The sequence below is a fragment of the Triturus cristatus genome, chromosome 3_2 (genome assembly GCF_964204655.1).
Source record: "Triturus cristatus chromosome 3_2, aTriCri1.1, whole genome shotgun sequence".
NCBI lineage: Eukaryota > Metazoa > Chordata > Amphibia > Caudata > Salamandridae > Triturus > Triturus cristatus.
Window position 1 is genome coordinate 791,765,230 of NC_140584.1, and position 26,869 is coordinate 791,792,098.

At 45.2% G+C, this 26,869-nt stretch overlaps 1 protein-coding gene across 2 annotated transcripts in view; it reads left to right on the forward strand.

The window, feature by feature from the left end:
* The window catches only part of ADAM23 (ADAM metallopeptidase domain 23), a 731,894-nt gene that overhangs the window by 316,732 nt on the left and 388,293 nt on the right, over nt 1-26,869 (forward strand). For both annotated transcript variants that reach the window (XM_085648912.1, XM_085648913.1), the window contains exon 7: nt 17,669-17,747. In XM_085648912.1, the coding sequence (XP_085505038.1) occupies nt 17,669-17,747 (79 nt within the window). The remainder of the gene's footprint in view (nt 1-17,668; nt 17,748-26,869) is intronic.

Consider the following 26,869-nt stretch of genomic DNA (forward strand, 5'->3'; position numbering starts at 1 on the left):
AAGTGGGACAGGGCACATTGAAAACTGGGGTGAATCACCTCGGGTCAGATGTTGAGTAGCATCATTTATTTGCAGTGGACCTTCTTATCAATAAGACAAAAGTAACTTGGAGGTCCAAAGAATACAAGTGGAGGTCGTGGTTTGAGATGTGGGTCTTAGGGTTACATCTCATTCTCCGGAGCAGCACACAAAGAAGCTGCATTTTCACTGAGATGCAGATTTGGACTCTTTGCCTCTACTGATTGATTTCCTGGCTGTTATCATCAGGCCCATAAGCCTGGAGAAGCTCCGCGACACGCCTAGCACTGTTTGCTTTTATCCTGTGTGCCATATTATAATACAACAAATTCTTGAATATTCATCCTCTTTTTCATTTTATCTGTATTAATGAGATGCATTTTCCACTAATTAAAAAAAGCAATATAAAAAGACATGCAGGTCAAGGCTCACTTGCCTTGCACTCATCTGCATGTCCATTCATCATATAACATAACAAAGACATAAGATGGGGGATTTCAAATGGGGTTTGCTGATGGACTACATTTCTACCCAACATTTCTGTGTTGGTGCATTGTCTATGAAATACAACGCCCACTATGCAGCAAATGTTATGCACACAGCAGACAGCATTTTAGGAGGAGTGAGCGAGAAAAATGGCAATAATACTTTGAATATCAGTTTACCAGTTCAAATACTTTATTGCGGTCTATAGACCATAAAAGTGCAAATGCATAAAACAGTTAAAAATAATACAGACAAGCATCCACCAGGGCCCAGGCTCAAGCCCCAGAAACCTGGATTCCTAATGCAGACTGACAACCCAAGCCCCACTAAATACACAAAGTGCAACCATGTACATGGGGTCACAGTAGGAAAATATACAATTGGGACAATACGTTTGAGGCTGGAACATCTCGGAATAATAGAATAGCAATAAAACTCTTTAAAATCACATTTGAAATTTCATTAAAAAAGATAGATGGTAGGGGCCTCATTAAAAAAGTAAATAAAGGATCTTAGCAGCTTAATCCTGTACACTGGCTTTCAATAGCGTCTTGCGCACACACCACATAGAGAATAGAAACCGTGACACCGCAAATATAATTGGAGGGAGAGTATTACATTTCAACAGCCTGAAGGCCACTGCACAGAGTTTGGTCCCCAGATTTCTGCATATCTGTATTAACCAGCGCCGTCTGGGATGACTATAGCCAGGACAAAGAAAAAAAACATGCAGCTCTGACTCCTCTACATTATTACAGGCTGGACAGCCTTGAGCAAGTGCACTTGCCCATTTGTTGGAAAAAGCACGCAGCGGCAAGACCCCATGTCTGAACTGAATATACAATTTCCTCGCTAACGCAGGTTGTATTTCTTCCAGGGCAGGTTCTAGGATGTACTCATATTTTATGTTCAGAAACGCAACTGTCAGTGAACCTGTTGCTGGGTTCCCCTGTAAACGGGCAAGGTTACCTTCCCTAAAGCCCCAAATCAGTTCTTTTCTAGAAGTAGAAGTACAAGCTACCTCGGGGTTATGCTATAGACTAGCTCAGCCCATCTCCACAAATCAGTTCCTGACATACGCCAGAAATGGTCATTTCCCCTCTCCCAATCCTTTTTTTCCGTTAAGATGACCCCAAGTACTCAAATACAGAGACCCTCTCCAATGGGATGCCTTGTAAACTTGGGCTGGGGCGGGTTGAACTTTTTGGATTAAAGACCATATACTTGGCCTTTTGGCAGTTAATCTTTAGACCCCTGCTATCACAGAAGGTCTTGAAATTATCAAGGACTCTCTGTATACCCATTGGTGACTTTGAAAGCAGGAGAGTGTCATCGGCAAACATCATGGCAGGTACTTTGTGGTTTGCTATCTTGGGTGCATCGATATCCTTCCCCGCATTCAAAGTAATGTAATGTAAATAAGATTTATAAAGCTCAACTATTGCCCGAGGGCGTCTTGGTGCTGCAGACCTCTGGACAGGTGTAGCAGAAGAAGCTGCTGGGGTAGACGGAGAGCTAAGAAGATTTATCCATCTTGTGTAAAAAGCCAGGTTTTTAAGCCTTTTCTGAAACTAAGTAATGAAGGAGCTGTTTTTAGAGTATATGGCAATTTATTCAAGAGCGTTGCCGTTGTCCGGTAAAAACTCCTACCTCCCCATGTTGCCTTTTTAAATGGGGAAACCATCATGTTCTTGGCAGAACCCTAACGTAGTGCTCTTGCTGGCATGTAGCATTTGAGTTTGCTCTTAAACTGGTCAGGCCCCAGTCCGTGCAAAGATTTAAAAGCCAGGAAGATGGCTTTGAACTTACATCATTGTCTGACTGGCAACCAATGTAGTTTTCTGATGGCTTCTCTTGCTGATTCATTTTTTGGAATTTAAAAAATTAGATGAGCTGCCGCATGTTGCAAGATCTGAAGCCTGTTCAGAAGACCTCATGCAAGAGTGAGATAGAGACTGTTGCAGTAGTCAATCCGTGTTAGCACCATTGCCAAGGTCACTGTTTTTAGAAGTTCAGGAGGCAGTTATTTTTTATTTATCATCCTTATGAAACAGAAGGATGCAGATGTAATTTTATTGACTTGCTCTTTGAATTTCAGTTCACTGTCTATCATGATCCCCAGGCTCTTTACCTTGGTTGAAGGTGTGGGCAGTGCGTCCAGTTCTGGCGGCCACCAGTCCGGCGTCCAGAGGGAGGGTTTGTTGCCAAATGAATCTACCAATGCATTTACAAATAGACAAAAAAGGGTGGGTGCTAGCACAGATCCCTGCCTTACCCCTCTATCTATAGCTATGGGAGTGGTCAGTTCATCATGTTTGCCGAACCTGATTTGGGTATAATTGCCTCCATGCAAGCACCTAAGCATATCACAAAGATAGGACGGCACCCCCAGGTCACTTAAAACAGCCTACAGTTTGCCTTTGGGAACCAGATCAAATGCAGATTTTAAATCCACGAAGATCAGATAGAGGCTGCCACCCTCTATGAGCACCGTTTTCCAGTACAGGAGTTGAAGCCTGAATATTTGGTCTATGGGGGACGTATGTTTCCTAAAATCAGCTTGGAATGGGCTCAATAATTTATGTTCAACCATCCAGGTCTGGAGATGATCCAACAGTACCCGGGCAAAGATTTTCTGGCTGACATCTATTAAACTTATGGGCCTAAAGTTGGAGGGGTGGAGTGGTGAACCCTTCTTGTCAACCCGCAGGAAGTTTGCGCCAGCCCACATATTGCTAGGATTGCCATTCCCTGCAATAAAGCATTAAACAAAGTCCACAGATATGGGCCCCAAATAACAGGCTCTGTACGAAAGCGATTGCCTGGGATCTTATTGAGTCCTGGGGCTTTAGAGGGGGCAATTTTGCTAATAGCATTGGTTACCTCTACGAGGGTAAACTGAGGGGCTTCAGAGCAGATAACCTGTGGTACAGATAGGTCTTAGGCTTTGCTAATGCCCTCATCCTCCGACATGTAATACATGGCCTTGAAATGCTGCTTCCAAACATCAGCTGTGATGTTTGGTTCTATGGCCGGCGTCCCTTCACTACTACCTGTGTTGACTATAGATCTGAAAGCCTTCGTATCAAGAGTGGATAGTGCCTGTTTCAAGGTATCCCACTTGTCCAGCTCTCATAGCTTTTTTGATTCAATGGTTTTAGCTTTGTATATCGCTCTCTTTTCCCTAATCAGGAGTCTGTCTTTGGTTTTAATTGCCTCAAGCAGTGCCAGCTTGGCCATTCGACAGCTGTGCTCAAACCAGGGATGCTTGGGCTTTTTACATCCTCTTGGACTTGTTACTGGTGAAAAAATATCAGCCAGGGTGGAGAACTAGCATCTCATGGTTCTCAGCAACTCGTGTAAGTGAAGTGAACAAACCATTGCTAGAAATTGAATCTTCCGCTGCTACTAGGCACGGGATCACTGCGTTATATAGAGAAGCCATCTTATCACGGGTTTGCTGTATAGTTGTCCACCGGACTCTTCGTCTATTATTTGTTAGGATTATTCTATCTTCTGAATGAATATTTAAACCAGAGGCTTCCTCATCAGATGGTAGTTCCAACTCCAAAACTAGAGCATTGTGATCGCTATTGTGTCAAAACCTCGAAATCCACCACCCGGTGCCATATCCTGACATCTATCAGGATATAATCTATAATAGAAGAGTGCCCCATTCTGTTAAAGGTGTATTTCCCCGGAGTATCTGATTTATTTCGACCATTACAGTCCCTCAGCAAATGATTTAAGGTGAGGGATTTGATCTGGAGCACCAACAGTGTCCAAGCCCTAGTTGGTGCAATGTTGGCCTCTGGGATTGACCAATATAGGTCTTCTTCACTAGGGGTTCCTCCAATGTGACCGTTCAGGGGCTCAAACTGGCAGCTAAAGTTGCCTCCAATAATTAGCCAATAACCATTAGGGATATTGGAAATGGAAGCAGCCAGTTGATCATTGGTTGGTGATTCACGGCTATTGCTTGTAGGCCTAGAGTAAACATTGACCAGAGCAATTCTGACCACAGAACTAAATGTCAGCAGAATACACTGGACATCAATTGTAAAGAGCTCCAGTGGTTTAGCTGAACAGCCCAGATGGGACCCAACCCATATACAGAGACCACCCGGTGGCCTGTCCTTATCCCTGGTGGTAGCGGCTATCCTAAAAGCCACAAATCCCAACTGAAATGGATGCTCCCTATCCCAGGTTTCCTGGAACATGCAGATATCATGTTGGTCCACAAAGGTCCCCCAGTCAGGATTTTCTAGTTTCTTCCTGAGGCCCGCAACATTCCAAGATAAAACCTTCAGCTTTTTAAGATCAGTACAGCTACCTGACGTGTGTGGCTGAATAATTGTGTTAAATAACATAGGTTCTCCCTGTGGTCCTCTTGGCCTAGCCACCAGGGAGTAATTAGTTACCTTGCTGCTTGCAACTACAGGCATATGTAGCCTAAGAGTAGCGTTAGTTGGCCAAAACTCGCTCTGTAGCTCCCTTGGCTCAATTGTTGTGGTATTGTTGGGTGCCTTACTGCTGTCAGCTACGACCACTAAAGGGTTGGGGTCTAATGAAGATACTAGGACGTTAGCCTGGACCTTATGAAGTGACAAGTCACTAGGGCGCTATCCGTGATGCCCATGCAAGGGGTAGGTTCATCCAAAAGCTCTCCATTGTCAGACGTCCCATCATGAAGCTTCTTTCTCTTCGCCCCTGGTCTATGCACTTGTCTGGATTTCCCAATTTTAGCAGGACCAATGTCAGTGAGCTCTTTGTGCACGTTGGCTTTTGGCACCACTCTCGCCTTGGCATTGTCAATGGGCTGTGGTGTATGAGAATTGGATCCTAGGGCAAGGGTTGATTGAGGGGAGATCATACTTGACATAGAAAGGCAGAGGTGAGGGGTTAAAGACAGCTGCATTTCTGTGAGTTCAGTTTTAGTTGACACCACATCAATAGCCCTCTGGAGCATCCTATCGATTGAGGTCGGGGGCACTGAGGAGGCTAGTTGCTGTGGCACGGATACTTGCTTGGAATAGCAGGCCTGTTTACCCATTGTGTCCGGGTACTGGTTTAAGGAATAATCACTTTATTAATTAGGGCAGAGCAGTGGTAAAACCATACAGTCCTCAGTATCACTAACCCCAGTACTGAGGCCAAAATCAGAACTCGTTGACTAGGTGACCCCTATGCTTATCAGAACAGATAGAAGCACAGAATATGCACAGTACCTTGTAAGGCCTGTTCCAATCCAAAGTCTCTTGAAAGTAGAATCTTGTGGGGCAAATGTCAGAGGGGTGGCCCAGTCCAGCCTCTTCCGGGCAATGACGGCCAAGGATGGGTCCGCCCTTGGCCTGAGCTTTGCCCGAGCGCAAGACCCGCACGTCCTGTGCAGCGGGGGCCCGCAGCCAGTTAAGTATGCACCTCCTGGCGCTGGTGGGTGATGCGGTACAGCGCTGCCGCTAATGGCCCTGGCCCGTGTATACACACAGACCCTTTTCCCACTATCAAGGTATTTCACCCCAAAATCGAAGCATAAGCAGAAACTTTATCGTAATATGTTTTTTTTCTTCAGAGGCTGCAGATGAGATTTCATCATATGCGGATTGAATATTTTATACTTTGCTGTTTATGTTTTATTTTATTTTTTAAACTTTTTGTGAGGAAAAAATTGCCTATTAAAAGTGATGAGTATATGCACAAATACTCCAAGTTCTCCTAGGAGAAACATCAATACCTATGAATGTGCCATCTTCACCTAAGAACGCCATACTCACCTAAGAGAACACCAACCTCACCTAAGAGGACGCCAAACTCACCTAAGAATGCCAACCTCACCTGAGAAAACACCAGCCTCCCCTAAGAGTGAGCAAAACTCCCCAAAGAGAACGCCATACTCACCTAAGAGAATGCCAACCTCACCTAAGAGAATGCCAACCTCACCTAAGAGAACACCAACCTCACCTAAGAGGACGCCAAACTCACCTAAGAATGCCAACCTCACCTGAGAAAACACCAGCCTCCCCTAAGAGTGCGCCAAACTCCCCAAAGAGAATGCCAACTTCACTTACGAGGTAACTAAGAGAACTCCAATTATAAGAGCGCAGTTGCCCTTTTTTGCTGACAAAAGTGTGTGTCTTGCTTGGAGGCAAACATGCCAATAAGCTCCAAAATAAGCAGAATGTTTCTTTCTCGTAACAAAACTGTCCACAGTGACTTGAGGTTTGGGCTCCTGGGGGTGTGGCGTTCAGGCAGTGGTGATTAATCACGCTGACAGACTCCCTGCTCAGTGCTGCGCGTCGAGAAACATGTAGCGCCACCCCCCACAGATCCGTAAATGCTGTGTCATGAGTTTCACAACGGCCTGCAGGATCAGCAGGTCGAGTAAGAGAACTCCTGAAGGCGGGAAGGAGAGCGATCAAAATCTTGTTCAATACTTTTTAAAGGATAATGTTCAATGAGTACTGAAATCGACACCCATTCGACTCCAAACATTCAATGTACAAACTGTTCCCTGTAACACATGCATTTCCGTGTGGTTTTCTTTTATATGAGGCAACAACAACCTCTTGCAATGGTGCCGTCGGGGTTGCAGTGCTTTTAGCCTGACAAAAAGAGATTCACAAGCATTCCTGACTTGTTGGCACTCTCTTTGGTTCATCTGAAAATTAATCAAAATCGGCCATTTGGCCTACTTTGATATATATTTCTTAGTTGAAATTTCGAAATATGGGACTGTGTCTTGTACAATTATAATTTTCGGTGGTTGATTTTTGTTTTGGCAGGTGCTGGAAAATGAGAACAAACACTAACGACAGGTTTAGATGTCATATTTTATTTTTTGTAATTAATGTTGTCATGCTTTGTGTATCTTCGGACGCTATGTATTTAGAACATCTGTTTTGCTTTTCAGATAGTAGCAGTGCTTAATGTGAGACCGTGGTTTCCGGTGCTCTGTACAGCACTTAATTGTCAACACCAGCTCTTGTGTTAGTCTGCCACAAGGTGGCGGTGACCGGGTCATTTAGAGATGACCACAACAAAAGTTAATTATTAATTCAATATACATTTAAAAGGACTATTACCTGCCGCCCAAGCCATTCTTACATCTTTGGAGGCCTGAAATAGTCCGAATTGGCACACTTCTAGGAGTGTGATGGTTAATAGTTGTGTTGTTACTATAATTGGCAGCATAGCAGGGACAATTTGTGGTGCAGGCTGCATTGGCCTCCTGATGAGAGACCTGGCACTTATTTTTTTAAATTTATTTGCAAATTAAGTACTGGATAGGAGAAACCCCTCCCTTGCTGTAAGCTAGTAATGCCTTTAAACTTCTATGCCCAGACAATGACTCTCCCAGCTTGACACATTTGTTAAACTTTCTGGGCAGCCGTAGTCCGTGCAGGTAACAGCGGTGGGGCCGTGGGGCCGGTTAAGGGGGGATTTTGAGTGATGATGCAGAGGGAAAATTAATTATTTATTACATTTTCCCTCTACATCGTCCCTCGAAATCCCCCTTACCCGGCTCCACCGCTCCACCGCTGTAACCTGCACGGACTGCGGCAGTCTCTGGGCCTCATTTATGTGTTTTTGCCGTAGGGCAGCGCAGCAGAACTAACTGCTGCGCTGCCCTACGGCAAAAGAAAAGAGCAGGAATGCACCGTATCTATGAGATACAGCGCATTCCTGTCCTTTTCCCACGCGCCGACACATATTAGGCTGCCGTGTGCCAATGCAGGCACCTTTTCACCATGGTGCAAAGGTGCCTGCATTGAGGGAATGATTGTTTTTGTGCAGTAAGGGAAATCTTCCTGCACAAAAAACAATCACAAGAGGATTTTTTCCTTTTTAGGTCTCGCCTGACCAGCGCTTTAGCGCTGGCTCTGGCGAGACTTATAGTAAGCGCGTTTTGGAAGTGCAAACAGTGGCTTTGCAGGCCTCCAACTACAGTGCATGTGACCCGTCCGGGCGCGCGCACCATTTGGAGTCCTGCAACCACTTGTTTGCTTTCACTTTAGCCGTGATTCATCGCACCATTTGGCAGCCTGCGTGCCCGCCCCCACTCCCCCTCCCACTCCGTCAGCTTCAGTGCGCGCTTGTTAGACCACACAAGTGCGGAGTTGTCACTTTGGTCACAGCTTGTCAACCTCGTATTGTGAATTACATTTCCGTGTGTTTTGAAAATAACAATAGCTTTTACTTCGCAGGGTTAATCGGCGAACGTATCACCCATGGGAATGTCTGTATTTTTCTTAAATTGCTGCCTTTTCTCTGACTATTTGTTTTAATTACTTTGTTTAAAAGCCAGCTTTAAGGCAATTGACTCCCCAGAGTGCAAGGGGACTAGACCGAAGCCGTCATCTGCATTTAAAAACACGGACAGGGGAGGCTTGGCTCGCACGTGATTAGGATGGATGGCACGGGATGTTTTGGTACTTCAGTATTCTGCATACCCAGCAGGCAGGCGGGGGCTGAAAAGTCAGTTCAAGACAGTACCACACGTTTCTCCTAGCAGTGCCACCAGTCCTCTCCTCTGCCACCCACGGACATGCTGGGGAACTCTTATAATAAGGGTATAAACTCAACAATCTTCAACATAAATGGAATAAACGGCCAAACATCTCGGACAACAAAGCAAGCGACAAAGAGATGCTACAGAACCGTCCTCAACAGTGAAACCGCATATATGGATGTTTTAAAACAGAAGCGACACAGGAGGTAGTCTTGAAACAATACCGACTGATGTAAGGCATGAAAAAGTAGAAAAGCTTCACACACTTCAGCTTTATTTCACCGCCATGAAAGAAAATAAACAAACACGCGTGAGGGCAAATACATCATGTTAAATTTATGTTAACATAGTTTCATTGTTGTATTTTTCAACGTGTGCCACCGGTACAAATAAAACAAACACGCGCGCAAAGAAGTGAAAAAGCTTAAGGCACTTTGGCTTTATTTCACCGCCATGAAAGAAAAGAAAACACGCGTACGCGGGCAAAAACATTTATTAAAGCTATTCATGTAAAAATTGCGTACTGGTAGTCTTCATTATGGTCAGTTTAAACAAATGGACAGAACGAAAAACTGCAATAGTTGGAAAAGGAAACCCTAGTAAAAAAAAAAAAAACACTTCAAACATGCATGCTGCGCGCGATTCGCGCTAAAGAAGGAGGCAGCAGGGGGAGGGGAGACAGGAGGGGGCCTGCGCATGTTTCCCTTGTGGGAACGAGCAGGGGCACCATATGTTTGCAAGTTAATTACAAACATATGGTGTCCTTGCTCGCTCCTGCCAGGGGATAGCCACACGTGCACAGATTTCGCGAATCCTATGATGAAAAAGCTTTTTTTTTAATTATCCATTTTAATGCAGGGAGGTCCTTTTGAAATCTCCCTCACACAGGCCTGGGGATTAGGATAGGCATATCCTACCCACTTATGCTCTTTTTGTTTTAACTGCTCCCAACACGGTGTTCAGTGGGTAATGCATGTGCAGCAGAAATATTTCTGTGCTGGACAGCCAATCAGAGTGTAGCAACTCACAAATCGGCACCTGGATTTGAAAATTTCCAATGGAAGGACAGGAGAAAAAGCTACCTTGTTCATTGCTGTGCTTTTATTTAATGAACTAGATTTGCACACATCCGTGGATTCGCAAATCTGCAGAGGATCCGTGGATTAAAGGTCCAGATAACCCTAAATTTGAACCTCTTCATGCCCTGAATGAAACACTTTCTAAACAATCATTCTCAAAAGCTCTGAATGGATTTATACCAGAATCATGTAAAGGCACTTCCAGTGAGGTTTTTATCCCCCTTCCCCTGCCAAAAATTCAAAGAATATCTAACAAAACAAGCGCGCACTGAAGTTGACGAGGAGGGAGTGGGAGGGGGAAGTGGGGGCGGGCACAGTGCAAATGGTGTGGTTGAAAGCCCACAGCATGTGTTGTGCACATGAAAGTGACAATCCGGAAACAAAGCAGGCTGGCCGGCTCTGTGGTCTGCAGAGATCTTATCGGCGCTATAATGTCTCCACCATCAATGGGCCCTAAACACCGTCGATCACCCAAAGTGGCCATATGTTAAAGTGATGCTTCACTTTAATGGGTATTTTCCAGTTTGAATTCTCCCAGCTCTGCCCGGAAGAGAAACATTTTCGTTTCAAACTGCTGTGCCCAGGGCTGTTCTATTCACTTTATTTCTGAATGTGAAATCGTGCTTGCATTCAATTTGTGCACACAGACGAAATGGATGTGTTCCTAAAAGTAGGGCATAAATAAATTGAATAAATGCAACTTTGAGTCTTTCATTAAGGATGAAAGGTTGTAAGAGCGCCTGTGTCAACCAGGGAGGCCTTGATATGAATGTATTATTTTTTATGAGTGACTAAGTTTATATTTTGTGACTTGGAAATAGCACACACACACATCTAGTCAGGCGCAAAGGCAGCTTCCAAGAGTTAGCACATGAAAGTCCGATGGTTTGCCCTCAGCGATGCACGTTATGAGAGTCACTGGCCACGGGACAGTTTGTGGTTCATGAATGCAGCAAACAGCTGTGGTAAGAGATATAGTATTTGCATTAAGAGATATATTATGTGCAACGACTGATTACAGAATATGGGCCCTCCATATGTGCGGTCTGTGCGGAGACACAAATGTATAGCATATCTAGCTTTAAAAGCCACCTTATTTTTCGTATTTTACAGTGGCAGTGAGCTGCACTTTAAGCAGGACTTTGCGTGCCACTGACACGACCCCAGCCCTTCCAGTGTATCCAACGTGGTAACATGGATTTTTTTACTTTAACTAACAGGCGCCATTGTTTTCACCTTTTACAGTGGCAGTGAGTTGCACGTGAAAGCAGAGTTTGCCATTTCACTAATACTGCCCCAGCCCTTCCAGTCTTTCCAATGCACAATCCCACTACAAATAATTCCAGTACACTCAAAACCACATAATTACTATCCACATAATTCCACTGCACACAATGGCACGTAATTCCAGTACACACATCTGCGCTACACCACACATTTACGCATCACACAATTCCACAATTAGCAATTTCAATCTAACGCACATAATTCCACTCCACATTCATGCACTCCGCTCCATAACACATGGGTAAAGCACATTGTCATTTACAGCGCCAATAGCTCTAACTCTCGCAAAAGTGAGACCTATGGCCATTGCACACAATAAATTCAACTTTGTAGCATGCCACATAATTCCAGACAATATAATGCTACTCCACACCATGCCACATAATCCCACACAACACCACACTATTTAATGCCACACAATTCTACATCACACAACATAATTACACTCCACACAATGCCACTCAGCGCTGCATAATTACACTCCACATAATAACACTCTACTCAATACAACACACCCCACATAAATGTACTTTATCCCACATACCAGCAATCCACATAAATGCTCTCCACACCATGACACATAATTCCAATAAGCATAATTTCACTCAACGCCACACAGTTCCAAGCCACACAATTCAACTCCACACATTTCCAATACATACCGCACAATTCCATACGAAACAACATATATCGAATACACAACACAATTCCACAACAAACTACATATCCCCAATCCACACCGCATATTTCCACATCGTGCCACAAAATTTAACAGCTCACCACTCATGTGTGCCAGGCGCGCGCACCATTTGGCAGCCTGAAAGCACTCGTTGTCTTTCACTTTCGCCTGTCACACAGCCGCGCTTTGAAGTGTGATCGCGATTGCGATCACTTACATTTCGCGGGCGCTTTGATGTTTTCAGTGAGCCGCGCGGCCACTGAGGACATCAAAGCGCCCGTGAACACCATTTGCCACCCCCACCTCTTCAGCCAACTTACTCGCCATGTCTGCTCTGGATTCTTGTGCCTCTTTTTGAAACTCAGGAGCAGTAACATTGTCGTGGTGTCACTAGTTTTTGTTTGTAAAACATAAATAAAACGCATTGTCAATTACAATGCCAATAGCTCAAACTCCCGTAAATGCGAGACCTATTGCATTGCAAATGCTTGTTCTATGTGTGCTCCAGACTGCAGTGAAAAACGAGGAGAAATAAAGATATTTCTCCTCGTTGTGCCTCCCTTACGCCTTTCCCGGAGAGGCAAAGGTTTTTGGTGCTGCCTCAGATTTATGATTTCTCGTAAATCTGGGGCAGTGTTAAAATACCATGGGGCAGATTTACAAGGAACTGACGCATCTGCATAAATGCATCAGTTTCCTTGCGTCAGCGCTGAATGTCCTTGTGCCACTATGGATGTGCTGTATTTACAATACAGTGCTCCATAACGCAAGGATTAACAGATGCATCAGAAATTCTGACGCATCTGTTGGCGCAAAAGTAACGCATTGCTGGAGTTGCACATGAAAGTGATGCAACTCCAGCAATGTGCCACAATGGATCGGTGAATCCCATTAAAAAAGCCTTGCACTATTCCTTACACCTGGTCTGAGCAGGCGTAGGGATTTTGACGCAGTGAAGGCGTAGAGTGATGCAGTGAAATCTTGTAGATTTCACTGCGTCAGTTCTACATGGCTTTTTGCATGGGTACGCCCACCCTGCATACATTATACCTGACGCAGGTATAATGTGACGCAGGGCTTTACAACGTGACGCATCTCCCTAGATGTGTCACGTTGTAAATGGGCCACAACATTTACGCCGCAGCTGCGTAACAAAAGTGATGCAACGACGGCGCAAAAGTCACGCAAGGGGCTTGTAAATCTGCCCCCATGGATGTTGCTGAGAACACCTCCAGCAACACCCATTGCATGCCCCTTTAACACAGAAAACTGCGTTAAAGGGGGCAATATTTACGAGGCAGCATTAAGCCAGATAAAGTGGCTTAATTCTGCCTTATAAATATGTAGCAGGCTACTGTGCTACGGAACGTCACAAAAAGTGACGTTCTGACGGCGCGAGGCCCCCTCTTTTTCAAAAACATATTGCTGTGTTACTTCTACTCATGGCCCAAAGTCTTTCATCCTCTGAATGTGAATGCAACGTTTGATCATCATATCAAGCCCAGAGTCCTATCTATGTGGGTGAATTGTTTTATGATATCACTTCGCTAATGCATTTGATTATGGTGCGCTCTAGGCTTGAAAGATGCACAGGACTCAGAGTACACGTACTTTTTCCATTAACCAGTGCTTGAAATGAAAAAATAGAAATGCAGGTACCCTGTATCAGAGTACCTGCTTGTTTCTTAGAAGTGCTGGTCCTCGCCAATGAAAAACATTAGGTCGCTCTTGAGAAGTGCAGGTACTCTCTCTCTCAAAATAAACAAGCATTGGCATAGCCAATAGGTCTCGCTTTTGGGACCTTCTAAGTATTTAGTTATGCAGCACAATATCTTTGGTGCAACCACATCAACTGTTGCATGGCAAAACACTTATAAGGTCCCAAAGGCGAGACCCATTTGCTATGCCAATGCTTGGTGTGGTTGTGTGTGGTTGTGTGTGTGTATGGTTTTGTGTGTGTGGTTGTGTGTGTGTATGTGGTTGTGTGTGTGTGGTTGTGTGTGTGTGTGGTTGTGTATGTGTGTGGTTGTGTATGTGTGTTGTTGTGTGTGTGTGTGTGGTTGTGTGTGTGTGGTTGTGTGTGTGGTTGTGTGTGTGGGTGTGGTTGTGGGTGTGGGTGCAGTTGTGGGTGCGGGTGCAGTTGTGGGTGTGTGTGGCTGGGTGTGGTTGTGTGTGTGGTTGTGTGTGTGTGTGGTTGTGGTTGTGTGTGTGTGTGTGGTTGTGGGTGTGTGTGTCTGTGTGTGGTTGTGTGTGTGTGGTTGTGTGTGTGGTTGTGTGTGTGTGTGGTTGTGTGTGTGTGGTGTGTGTGGTGTGTGTGGTTGTGTGGTTGTGTGTGTGGTTTTGTGGTTGTGTGGGTGGTTGTGTGTGTGTGTGGTTGTGTGTGTGGTTGTCTGTGTGTGTGTGGTTGTGTGTGTGGTTGTGTGTGTGGTTGTATGTGTGGTTGTGTGTGGTTGTGGTTGTGTGTGTGGTTGTGTGTATGGTTGTGTGTGGTTGTGTGTGTGTGGTTGTGTGTGGTTATGTGTGTGTGGTTGTGTGTGTGTGTGTGGTGTGTGTGGTTGTATGTGTGGTTGTGTGTGTGGTTTTGTGGTTGTGTGGGTGGTTGTGTGTGTGGTTGTGTGTGTGTGTGGTTGTCTGTGTGTGTGTGGTTGTGTGTGTGGTTGTGTGTGGTTTGTGTGTGGTTGTGTGTGGTTGTATGTATGGTTGTATGTGTGGTTGTGTGTGTGGTTGTGTGTGTGGTTGTGTGTGTGGTTGTGGTTGTGTGTGTGGTTGTGGTTGTGTGTGTGGTTGTGTGTGTGGTTGTGTGTGTGGTTGTGTGTGGCTGTGTGTGGCTGTGTGTGGTTGTGTGTGTGTGGTTGTGTGCGTGGTTGTGTGTGTGTGTGTGGTTGTGTGTGTGGTTGTGGTTGTGTGTGTGTGGTTGTGTGTGTGTGGTTGTGGTTGTGTGGGTGTGTGGTTGTGGGTGTGGTTGTGTGTGGTTGTGGTTGTGTGTGTGTGGTTGTGTGTGTGTGGTTGTGGTTGTGTGTGTGTGTGGTTGTGGGTGTGTGTGTGTGTGTGTGGTTGTGTGTGTGTGTGGTTGTGTGTGTGGTTGTGTGTGTGTGTGGTTGTGTGTGGTGTGTGTGGTTGTGTGTGGTGTGTGTGGTTGTGTGTGTGGTTGTGTGGTTGTGTGTGTGGTTTTGTGGTTGTGTGGGTGGTTGTGTGGGTGGTTGTGTGTGGTTGTGTGTGTGTGGTTGTCTGTGTGTGTGTGGTTGTGTGTGTGGTTGTTGTTGTATGTGTGGTTGTGTGTGTGGTTGTGTGTATGGTTGTGTGTGGTTGTGTGTGTGTGGTTGTGTGTGGTTATGTGTGTGTGGTTGTGTGTGTGGTGTGTGTGGTTGTATGTGTGGTTGTGTGTGTGGTTTTGTGGTTGTGTGGGCGGTTGTGTGTGTGGTTGTGTGTGTGTGGTTGTCTGTGTGTGTGTGGTTGTGTGTGTGGTTGTGTGTGGTTTGTGTGTGGTTGTGTGTGGTTGTATGTATGGTTGTATGTGTGGTTGTGTGTGTGGTTGTGTGTGTGGTTGTGTTTGTGTGTGTGGTTGTGGTTGTGTGTGTGGTTGTGTGTGTGGTTGTGTGTGTGGTTGTGTGTGTGGTTGTGTGTGGCTGTGTGTGGCTGTGTGTGGTTGTGTGTGTGTGGTTGTGTGTGTGTGGTTGTGTGTGTCATTGTGGTTGTGTGTGTGTGGTTGTGTGTGTGTGGTTGTGGTTGTGTGGTTGTGTGGTTGTGGGTGTGGTTGTGTGTGGTTGTGGTTGTGTGTGTGTGGTTGTGTGTGTGTGGTTGTGTGTGTGGTTGTGTGTGTGGCTGTGTATGTGTGTGGTTGTGTGCATGTGTGTGTGGTTGTGTGTGGTTGTGTGTGGCTGTGTGTGTGGTTGTGTGTGTGGTTGTGTGTGGTTGTGGTTGTGTGTGTGGTTGTGTGGTTGGGTGTGGTTGTGTGTGTGCAGTTGTGTGTGTGTGGTTGTGTGTGTGGTTGTGTGGCTGTGTGTGTGGTTGTGATTGTGTGTGTGGTTGTGTGTATGGTTGTGGTTGTGTGTGTGTTTGTGTGTGTGGTTGTGTGTGGGGTTGTGTGTGGTTGTGTGTGTGTGGTTGTGTGTATGGTTTTGTGGTTGTTGTGTGTGTGTGGTTGTGGGTGTGGTTGTGTGTGTGTGTGTGTGGTTGTGTGTATGTGTGTGGTTGTGTGTGTGTGTGGTTGTATCTGTGGTTGTGTGTGTGGTTGTGGTTGTGTGTGTGTGGTTGTGTGCCTGTGTGTGTGTGTGGTTGTGTGGTTGTGTGTGTGGTTGTGCGTGTGGTTGTGGTTGTGTGTGTGGTTGTGGTTGTGTGTGTGTGGTTGTGTGTGTGGTTATGGTTGTGTGTGTGACAGTAATACTAAAAGCATCTCAAAATAAAGGAACACAAACATCGAGTTTGTGGAAAGAGAGAGCAAGTTGTAAGTCAAACCGGCGCAGCAAAGCATTAACACAACAACAAAACAAACAAGATCACTTAGCGAAGAGTGAGTGCTGATAATGGGTACACACAACCCATCATCTTAAGAGTTTGTTTGCAGCCAATGTGCACTCAAACCTGCCCCCTCCTTGTGAGTTGCACCCCATATTTCATGAGTTGTAACTGCTGCACCCACCATAGCGCTTTGAGATCTAAAGCGCTACATAGGTCTAATCGATTAACCAGTCGCCAACATGCTGTGCTTTTAAAGAGAATGTGCCAAAAGTTTCCAGCTTCCTCATCATGTCCTCATGAAAGCGCCAACGAAAGGACTCCCTGAATGGTGCAATGGACATGAAGCAGCCGCTGCGATCAGAAATAAACACTGTGAACGTTGTCCAGTTTCCCAGTAGCATTTCCTTAATGTTCTTTAAGTCACAAAACAGTAATACTAAAAGCATCTCAAAATAAAGGAACACAAACATAGAGTTTGTGGAAAGAGAAAGCACATTGTAAGTCAAACGGGCACAGCAAAGCATTAACATAACATGTTCTTTGATGTTTGATGTTCTTTGAACGAGAACATCAAAGGGGCACCGCGAAAGTGATCACCGGCGAAAGTGAAAGTGATCGCTTAATGAGCCTGACGAGGTTTGCCAGCCTCTGCTCCTAAGCGCGCGCCTGCGCACATGCACATGCACTGTAGCTCTAGGCTGGCCAGGTTAGCATTTTTTGAGCCCTCACAAAAAGTCTTGCATGACCAGCGCATGCGCTGGGTCAGGCGAGACCTAAAAAGTGCCGGTACTCTGTACCGGACAGTACCAACCTATTTAAAGCACTGCCATTAACCCTTCCCTGCGTGTTTGCCAACTTCGCAGTTACCCTCATGCATGTCAGAATACTTAAAATGGTGGTCGATGCTGGATTCACTGATATCACAATTCATCATCCTTGCAGGGAACAGTGTCCTCAAACCGTTGTGTAGAGAAACCTTCTCCTAAGTGATGCTTTGTTCGGCCAGTTCCTCTTATATTGCGCCCTCTAGTGGATATGAAACCATATCAATGCCATAAAATTCTATCTGAATACAATAACCATAGACACCTCGCGGTATCTTAGCTTGCTGATGAGTAATTTGTTTTTTGTGTTTGTTGTTTTTTTTCGCAGAAAAGCACAAGTCGACCACATATCATACAAAGAACAACAGGAACACAATCCTCCGGCTCCAATCAGCTCACTGATCTCGGTAAGTCAAGGAGTGACCAGGAGCTACATTGGACTTCATGTATTCTATTTATCATAGCTTCGTTTGAATCTCTACTTCCATGAACAAATCAAGTGTTTCAGCTTCAGTTGTTAGATGAAAGGGGACAGTCCCGCCCACATTTAGTTAGCTACCAAAATAAGATATTCATTAGGTGTGGTCTAAAAACAGATTTGTCTCGCTAGGCTCATGTAGTAACTCATAAATAAAAATGTTTCTCACTTTCTCTATATGCAAATATATATATAGAGACAATTGTATTTATTTATGGTATTTATTTACATTTATATAAATATATACGCATAGACATATATATTGCACAGTGGTGCATTATAGTTAGGTCAGATTTTCCATAGGAAGAGTGTAGTTTGTTTTACTAGTAACTTAGTTGCCGTTTGACAAATCTCCATAAAATGTTTCCAATAAATATGTCATCCACTTCAGTTCCGTACTGGGAAGTTTTTGGGTGATTCATCAAGCAGAGGCAATGAAAAAGAGGGGAAACCGTAAACTCAATTTCCACATGCTATTTACATAGAGAAGTTTAGACAGCACCACAGCTAAACCGATTGAACGTAATTACACTAGATTTGGCAGAAAGCAAGATCTTTACCCAGAAACTAAACTTTTTTTGTGTGATTAGGTCTAAATATGTTCAGTAGTTTTTGAGACATAAAGATTCAAAATGTATGAGTATATTAAATACTGGGCTTAAATTAAGAGTCCTGATTGGCTGAGGGGGCTTTTTGCAGTGAGTGCTCTGGTTGACTGGCTTCAACGTGAACAGAAATGTTGTAGCTGCTATTACAGGACTCAGGGACTTGGTCCCTGTATTCTGTATACTGAAAGTGTTTTAAAAAACTTGGCATACAGGGGCAGGCTAACGGGGGGCATGGCATGGAGCTGATGTGAGTGGACGTGGACTGCGGAGCTCCGTCAGCTGTATCCCCAAATACAAATATCCGGAGCCCCGGACGCAGATAATTGTGCAAGCCTGCCAACTGCAGAGTCCCAGAACCATGGTGAGCTGAGCGGCGAGCTCCTGCCGCCCGTGCAAAGGGATTTAAGCCCAAAAGTGACTGCTGCGCGGCAAAGTTGCAGCGAAGCCAAGATGGCGCCCATGGAGTAATGGGGTGTGCGATGCCACAACAAGACGCCAAAGGCTGCAAGAAAGCTACTTCCGGGACATACCTGAGGCATTGGGTGAGTCTGGAATAGCCCCGCTGTGAAAATCTCTGGAGGCAAACCCCTTGTGAGGAACAGGGTGCAGCTGCGTGCTGGAGGGCGGCCGGGGGGCGGCTGAAAAGGAGTCGGTGAGACGAGCGTGCCCCTGGAAAGAGCCGACAGTCTCGATCAGCAGGGGACGTCTCTTCTGAACAGACGACGGGGCACAGGTGATCAAGGCCTGAATCCTGGCAATTGCTGACGTGCCTGGCGGTCACCCAGCAGCTCCGTGACACAGAGACAAGCCAGGAAAGGGGAGGAAGCTGGGTGCTCTCCTTGCTGCGGGCTCTGAACGGCGGTCATGGAGGAAGGAGCCTGCTGAGTTCTGACCAGGAAGATAACGGCTTCTCAACAAACTTTTGGTGCTTGATGAGTCATCCTTACCCTAGGGTGGTGGTGGTGAATAGGATACAAGGGGCAGAGTACTGAGGAGTATCCTGTCACAGGAAGAGAGGAGGACATAAGTAGTGCTGCGCTGACAAAGAACCCTGGGATCAATGACTAGGACCACCCCCAGAACCAAAGCACAACGGGGGAGACCTGCACAGGAATAGTAATAAATACCGGATAACCAGTAGAGCACGTCCCACAAACTCTATGTGAACGGAGGCGACGAGCTAGACTTTCTAAGTAGCCAGAGGAGAAGCACTGCTGCTAGCTGAGCTGGGATTGCCGATACATTACTGCAGTGAGCAGTGATACCCCACACAGTTATTACTGCAGGCAAAGCACAGAAAGCACACACAACACCGCAGAACTGCCCCCGTCCGAAGTGGGCTGCCTGGGCTCCGGTGAGTGAGGAAACGGACAAGAAGATGGAGAAAGTCCCGAGGAAAAAGGTATATGCTGTCCTCAAGGTAGGGGGTGCTGGAAAGCAGACTGATGAAGATGAAGAGCTGACGGAGAAGGGAAAGGACTCAGCACCCTTGAAGCCTACGGTGGTAGATATTATGCAGGCTATCACAGCCTCCAGAGAAGTGCTAGAAGGGAAAATTGATGCCATAGGCACAGACCTAGGGCTGTTGAAAGTCGACCATCAAAAGCTTAAGGAGCGGGTCGTAGCCACTGAGAAAGTGCTGTATGACCTTCCAAACACAGTGACCACTCTACAGAAATCACTCACGGAGTTGGAGGCTAAGGTCAAGATACTGGAAGTCTGGGCCGAAGATAGTGAGAGGGGATCCCGCAGAAGTAATATACGAGTCATTGGAGTACCAGAAAGGACGGAGGAAGTGAATATGGTGAGCTTTATGGAGGATTGTCACCCTTCTATGCACTGGAAAGAACCCATAGAGTGCCGGCTCGTCCACCCAGACCTGGAGCGCCTCCTCGGCCGATAGTGACATGCCTATCGCACTTTAAAGACAGAGACCACATCCTACAACAAGCCTGCAAAAAACAAACTCCACAGATTGACAATAGTAAATTAATGATTTTTTGGACTTAACTAGGGAAATTCAACGTAATAGAGCATTGTTTCTGGTTGTTAAAAAGAAACTTCGACAAATGTAACCTCCATACGCAATGCTGTTCCCAGCGCGGTTGCTAGTGGCCGATCCGGCGGGGGCAAGATTTTTTACCACACCGCAAGAGGACTGGGAATTGTTGGACATTAGATGATCCCGGGAACGTCGTAACTCCTCGCTGGAGTTATGCCAGCAGAGTACCAGCAACAACAAGACTGTGTCCAGGGCCCATCCCCCAGGGAGCTCAGTTTGGAACGACACACAGAGTACTACAAGCTGTTGCAGAACATTAGCAAAATGTACCCAGTCCCTTTCGAGTAAAAGTGGAATTGAAGTGGAATGATCTGAAGGTTCATTCGTGCTCAGTGAAAATGATTGCTCGGAAACGGAACTACTGGTAATCACGCCTCAGACGGCAGACGACATTGTCAGACGAGTGCACTTTTGAGCATTCTCCTGAAGGTTGACGTGACAAAATGAGGCCTCATTCTGAAATAGGGAACTCTGGGAACTGTTGATTGCACCGTTGTGTATGTCTGTAGGAGATTGCTTCGGGCTGGTTATCTAACTCAGCTATCTAGGGTGCGGATAGATGGGGCTTAAGGTCCTGAAGGGCAAGCTACTTACCCCGCAACTGCTAGAAGACTCTGAGAGTTCAGATTAAGTTTGGATGGGAACTAGTTTTAGAGTGCCTGTCCTGGGGAGGGGGAGTTGGGGGATTATCTTGGTTAAAGGGCTGTTATTTGGGGTCAGGGGTTCCACAATAGGGGGCATCCGAGGAAGCAAAAATCAATCAATTCAATGGCTCCCCCCTAGATTTAAAATGCATATCTTGGAATATACGAGGGATGCATTCATTGTTGCGGCACCATAAAATTAATGCACCTGAGAGAGCAGAGAAACAGGGGGAACTGTTGGAGGCCAGTGAGGCAGTGTCAGAGCACGTAGAGCACCTTTGTTGTTTTGATTACAAAAAGTATAAAACTCGAGCTCACTCTGAAAGAGACAAGTCTGGAGCCCTATTGGCTTGGCTGGCTAATCCGGCCAGGAGAGGGACAGTGATTCTGGAGCTCAGAGCACAGCATGGAGAAGTTTGCTATGATCAGCAGGATATTGATAAAGCTGGGTTCCCCTACAGAAAATTCAACAAGGAACCCCATGCCGATGTCTCTTTTTTACCTGCTGAGAAGTGTAAAGGGGAGAAACAATTCATTCTAAACTGTCGGAATTTCTAGAAATAACCAGGGTTCAAAGATGACAGACTCCGACTTCAGTTTAGGGGATTTATTACAAAGCCAAAAATAGCTGTATATACAAGCACCTCAAGACGAGGTTGTAGAAATACATAGGAACTAATACAAAGCCAAACCTATCGACTCCGTGGATCATGAAAAGAATAAACAACTCCAAGAAAAAGACATAAGCAAGAACTGCTCCAACGTTTAAGTCAGACTTCATTTGCTACCAGAAAGTAAAAAGCATTAAACTATCCCTACACTATCTCTAAAGTGACATCCCTATTTAGCATTTTCCAGGCAAAATCAATCAAAAGGTGTCAGCTTGTGAAGACTTCCTAAGAAGTACATTCGCAATGTAAATCAGATGACCAAAGCTACAGAGTTCATTCTAAGATACTCTTCCCAGATCAATCCTCTAATCCCTTCTCCTCACTCATCCTGTTACCTTCTGCCTCTCTAACACTCCTTCTGTTTCTCCTCCCTCAGGGCACTTTCCCTAATACAAAACACAGGAATGCAAAACACGCCCACAGATCCCCTCATGCTAACGGGCACCTCTCCTAGGTAGTTATCCACCATCTTTTCCATGTGCATTCCGTTGACCTTGGTTCCCAGACCTCCTCAGTGAGAAAGAACACTGACTCCCAATTATCGATTGCATGTTTACATTGTTTCACTTCTCCTCCACGCCTAACTCCTAAAACAAAATGCATTAGTTCTAACTAACAAAGGCAGCTTCTTACACCTGCAACTAAAACGTGAGAATCAAACGTTTCTGCATGCACATGAAATTAGCTGACTACTTCTAAAATGAGATCTTACCAGGGAAATTGCATTTCCCGGCCTACACAATTCAGCTAACATAGGAACAAACAAATAGGCCTTTCATAGCAGAACTTAAACATTTTAATTTAGGCCTTTACACATTAAATTACGCACGTTAATACTTCTTGGCTTGCAAACATCTAACATCATTACATGTTAAACATATCTCGTTATTGCGTCGTGCAATCTTCATCATGCTGCACATTTAAATCAAAATGCATTTCACTACACACAAGCTTTTTCGTTAAGCAATTGCGTTATACTAAAGGTTAAAATTTCAACATAAACGCCATGTCGTTTCTCTTGGCATAACACGAAATACATCTCTATCCTTTCACCTGTACAGTTGTAATTACGTCACAATCCTAATAACCGAAGTTAATACAACGCAAGAATATATGCGGGTGTGTGCTAACTGTGATTATGACGCACCCCTAAAATTTTAGAGCACCATCACGCTCTATCAGTATCAATGATTTGTTTTTTGATTATTACACAGTCCTGTATAGGAGTAGATTAGACCCAGAAGAAGCAGCTCTAGATATGTCTCTAAGAGGTGTGGAATTGCCAGATTTGCATGAGGAGATAGCGGACATCCTAGGCCGGGAAGTAGCAATAGGCGAGGTGAGAGGGGCTATTAAAAGCATGGCCAGAAACAAAACACTGGGAACGGATGGGTTACCATCAGAATTTTATTTAACATATATTGAACTGTTAGCACATAGGCTCATGAAGCTATATAATGAAGCGAAGCAAGTGAGGTACCTGCTTGAGTTGACACGGGAAGCGGTTATCATCCCACTGCTTAAAGCAGGGAAACCGGCCTTACTGGCTGCTTTCCATGCTTAATTTAGACTTCAAGATTCTGAGCTGTATTCTAGCCACCCGTCTCCTCCCCTATTTGACAACATTAATACACAAAGACCAGGCTGGGTTTATTCCCACCAGAAACATGGCTCTAAATGTTCAGCAACTTCTGCAGGTCCCGGAGGCAGATTCCTACCAGAAAGAAGAGGCGTCTGTCTTTACAGTGGACATTGAAAAGGCATTCGACAGCCTTGAATGCCCCTTACTTGTTCCGTATGATGCGCAAATGTGGGCTAGGGTTTAAGTTCATGAAATGGACAGCTCTTCAATACACAGATTCCACTGCCAGGGTTAAAACAGGGGGGTTTATTTCTGATGCCTGCAAGGTCGGCTGAGGGATGAGACATGGGTGCCCTCTCTCCCACCTCTTGTTCGCCTTGGCCATGGAGCCACACTCCGAGGCTTCTATATTATTTCGGGACGTTACCGGTCTGGATTCCAGTGAAATTCTTTTGCCCAGCTGAAATGAATGATTTCGGGCTTTCTGTGGGGAACTGGTAGACGGAGAGTAGCTCTTGGAGTCCTCATGAGGCCAATATCGGAAGGAGGGCTGGCTGTGCCTGATTTTGAGACCTACTACTTGGCGGTACAATTGTAATGACTTACGAGGTGGGTGGCGGGCCGGCTTAGGGTGACAGAGGAGTTGCGAGACGATTCCCCAACCCTGAGACTGCTATTCCAAATTGTACTGAGGCTCCCCATGCAAACCCATACTATCCCTTTGGAACTAAGAATGGCATGTACGTGCTGGAATAGGAGCCTGAAAAGAGCACAGATTAAACGCCCTTACGCCCCTGAAATCCCATTACTTATCTGTGAGGCCTTACTTCATGGTGGAAACAGGCGGGGGCTGGAGGCCTGGGGAAAGCGAGGGTTAACTACAATGGGAGACCTATATGAGGAAAGTGCCATGATCTCATACAATGATCTTCAGTAGAGATACAACTTGCCCGGAGGAGATTTCTTATTGCACTTTGCACTCACTGCAGCCATATGAAAGCACTGGGGAAAGGCGCTTACTGAGCCACAGACGTCAATGCGATGCCAATATGTGGTGACAGCAGTGGGCACCTTTAAAGCAGTCACATACCTGTATAGGCGAATGACACAGGAAATAATGGTACCTTTGACTGAGCTACGGCAAAAATGGGAGACGGACCTTGAAGCGGTCCTTCCTGACAAAATTTGGGGGGAGTTAGTGGAAATGGCATCGCAGAGCACCAGTAACGCTAGATTTCAACTCGTACATTATTATGTCCTGCACAGAGCATATCTCACCCCGGCTAAGATCAACAAATATTTTGAGATCCAAACAGCAGTCTGCCAGCGCTGCAATGGGGAGAGTGTAGACTTTCGCCAAATGTTCTGGGAATGCCCACAGCTGGGGAAGTTTGAGGGAGAGGTAGCTGCATTATTGGCCGATGTAACTGATAGGGAAGTAGAGGCAGCCCTGCGATCCTGTCTTTTGCATTGGTCCCCCCACACAGCCAAGAACAAAGTAACAAGCACATTTTTAGATCTGGGTTTACTATTGGCTCGTCGACCCCACATCAGCCCGTCTACACGCATCGGCACCGACCCGTTGGGCGTTTGTAATGTCGGTGGCCCCTCCAATCAGGTACTGTTGCCAGCGGGAGCTGTGGGGTGCCTGTACCCGGCCTGCGCTCCCTCACGGGCAGCTGGAACTATGTGACTATACTAGTCTAAGCGACCTGTCATAACATTTGAGTTGATAGTGACTTTTGGAGGCATTTTCTTATCAATATAATGTGAGAAAGCCTCTTTGGAGATCCCCTAAGGGATTTTGTAATTTTACTCCGGTCTAGCGTGACCGCCAATAACCTTTAAATCACTAGTGACATTTAAGAGCTGTTTTACCCATGTACTTTAAAAAGGCATATCTTGAGATCCACTGATTAGATTTCTATCATTTTAGTCTCATTTTGTTAAGTAAAATATACTCTATGGGGCAGATGTACAAGAAACTGACGCATCTGTACAAATGCGTCAGTTTCCCTGTGCCTCCATTCGAAACCCTTGTGCCACCATGGTTGCCCTGTATTTATGGCATGGTGCAAGAATTGACAGATGCGTCAGAAATTCTGAAGCATCTGTTGACCCAAAAGTGATGCATTGCTGGAGTTGTTCATGAAAGTGACGCAACTCCAGCAATGCGCCACAACAGATAGGTGAGTCCCATTTAAAAAGCCTTGCATCATTCCTTACGCCTGGTTGGAGAAGGCAGAGGGATTTTGACGCAGTGATGGTGTAGATTGACACAGTGAAATGTTGTAAATGTACATGTTACATGAACACCTACCCTGCATACATTATACCTGACGCAGATATACTTTGACACAGAGCTTTACGTGACGCATCTCCCTAGTTGTGTCACGTTGTAAATTGTCCGCATTGTTTGCGCCTTCGGTGCATCCAAAAAAGTGACACAATGGAGGCGCAAGAAGGCTCAAGGGGCATGTAAATCTGCCCCGATTTGCCTAACTTAGTATTGAGTTTTTTGGTGTTTTTTTCACTGTGTTACTGTAATTAAAGTGTGTACAAACACTTTACACATTTGCTCTTAAGTTAAGCCTGACTGCTATGTGCCAATCTACCAGAGGGAGAGCCCAGGTTAATTTAGGTTTTGTACCTGGCTTACTCTGACTAGGATTGTGGCTCCTGCTTGGACAAGGTGTATACTCTGCTAACCAGAAACCTCAATTTCTAACAATATATAACTTGTCTTTTCAAATGCCGTTCACATATTCCTTCTGGCCCTTTTAGCATGCAGCATGAAGCAATGTGGCAGCCCTCTTCAGCCATTTCCTCTCCTGCACTATGAGTGACTGCATATTTTCCGATCACATGTACACATCCGTCTTGAAAGCAGTGCACCTCAGTGCCATAGCTGGTGGCCCAATCTCTTCTTTCCTTTTTTTAGGTTACTGTTTTGTTGCTTCATTGTTTACATTTCTTCCAAATGCATGCCCACAACCTCTAGGAATGTTAATTTTTTAACTTTTACATTTTTAATTTTGATTTCATTTGCGTGCAAACAAAACACACAAAAAAACATTATGTGCAGAGCTATGGGCTTTGCCAGTGCTTGTTAAACTAATGTATTTAGGTTTAAATGGGTTCTCAGTATCCATGAATTTATTATCATTATTGCTACCATATTGAATTTTGCAAGCTGTACACAGCAAATCAAGCTATATACCTTCAAGTTTACATCAAAAAAGGCATGCACCCAGGTACATAGTCCTTTTAAAGGAAAATAAATCCTCTAGATGGGAATCAGTGGACTTGCCTTCCACTGCATAAAATAATTTACTTTAAAGCAAGTAATGCTTTGAAATTCTGCTTAAAAATAAAAACTGCTAACTGATGTATATAAGTGCTAATTAACAACAGTGGCAGAATTCTTTTGGGAAATCAAACTCAGATAAGCATCTGGTCTGATCATGGCTCCGCCAGTGGAAAT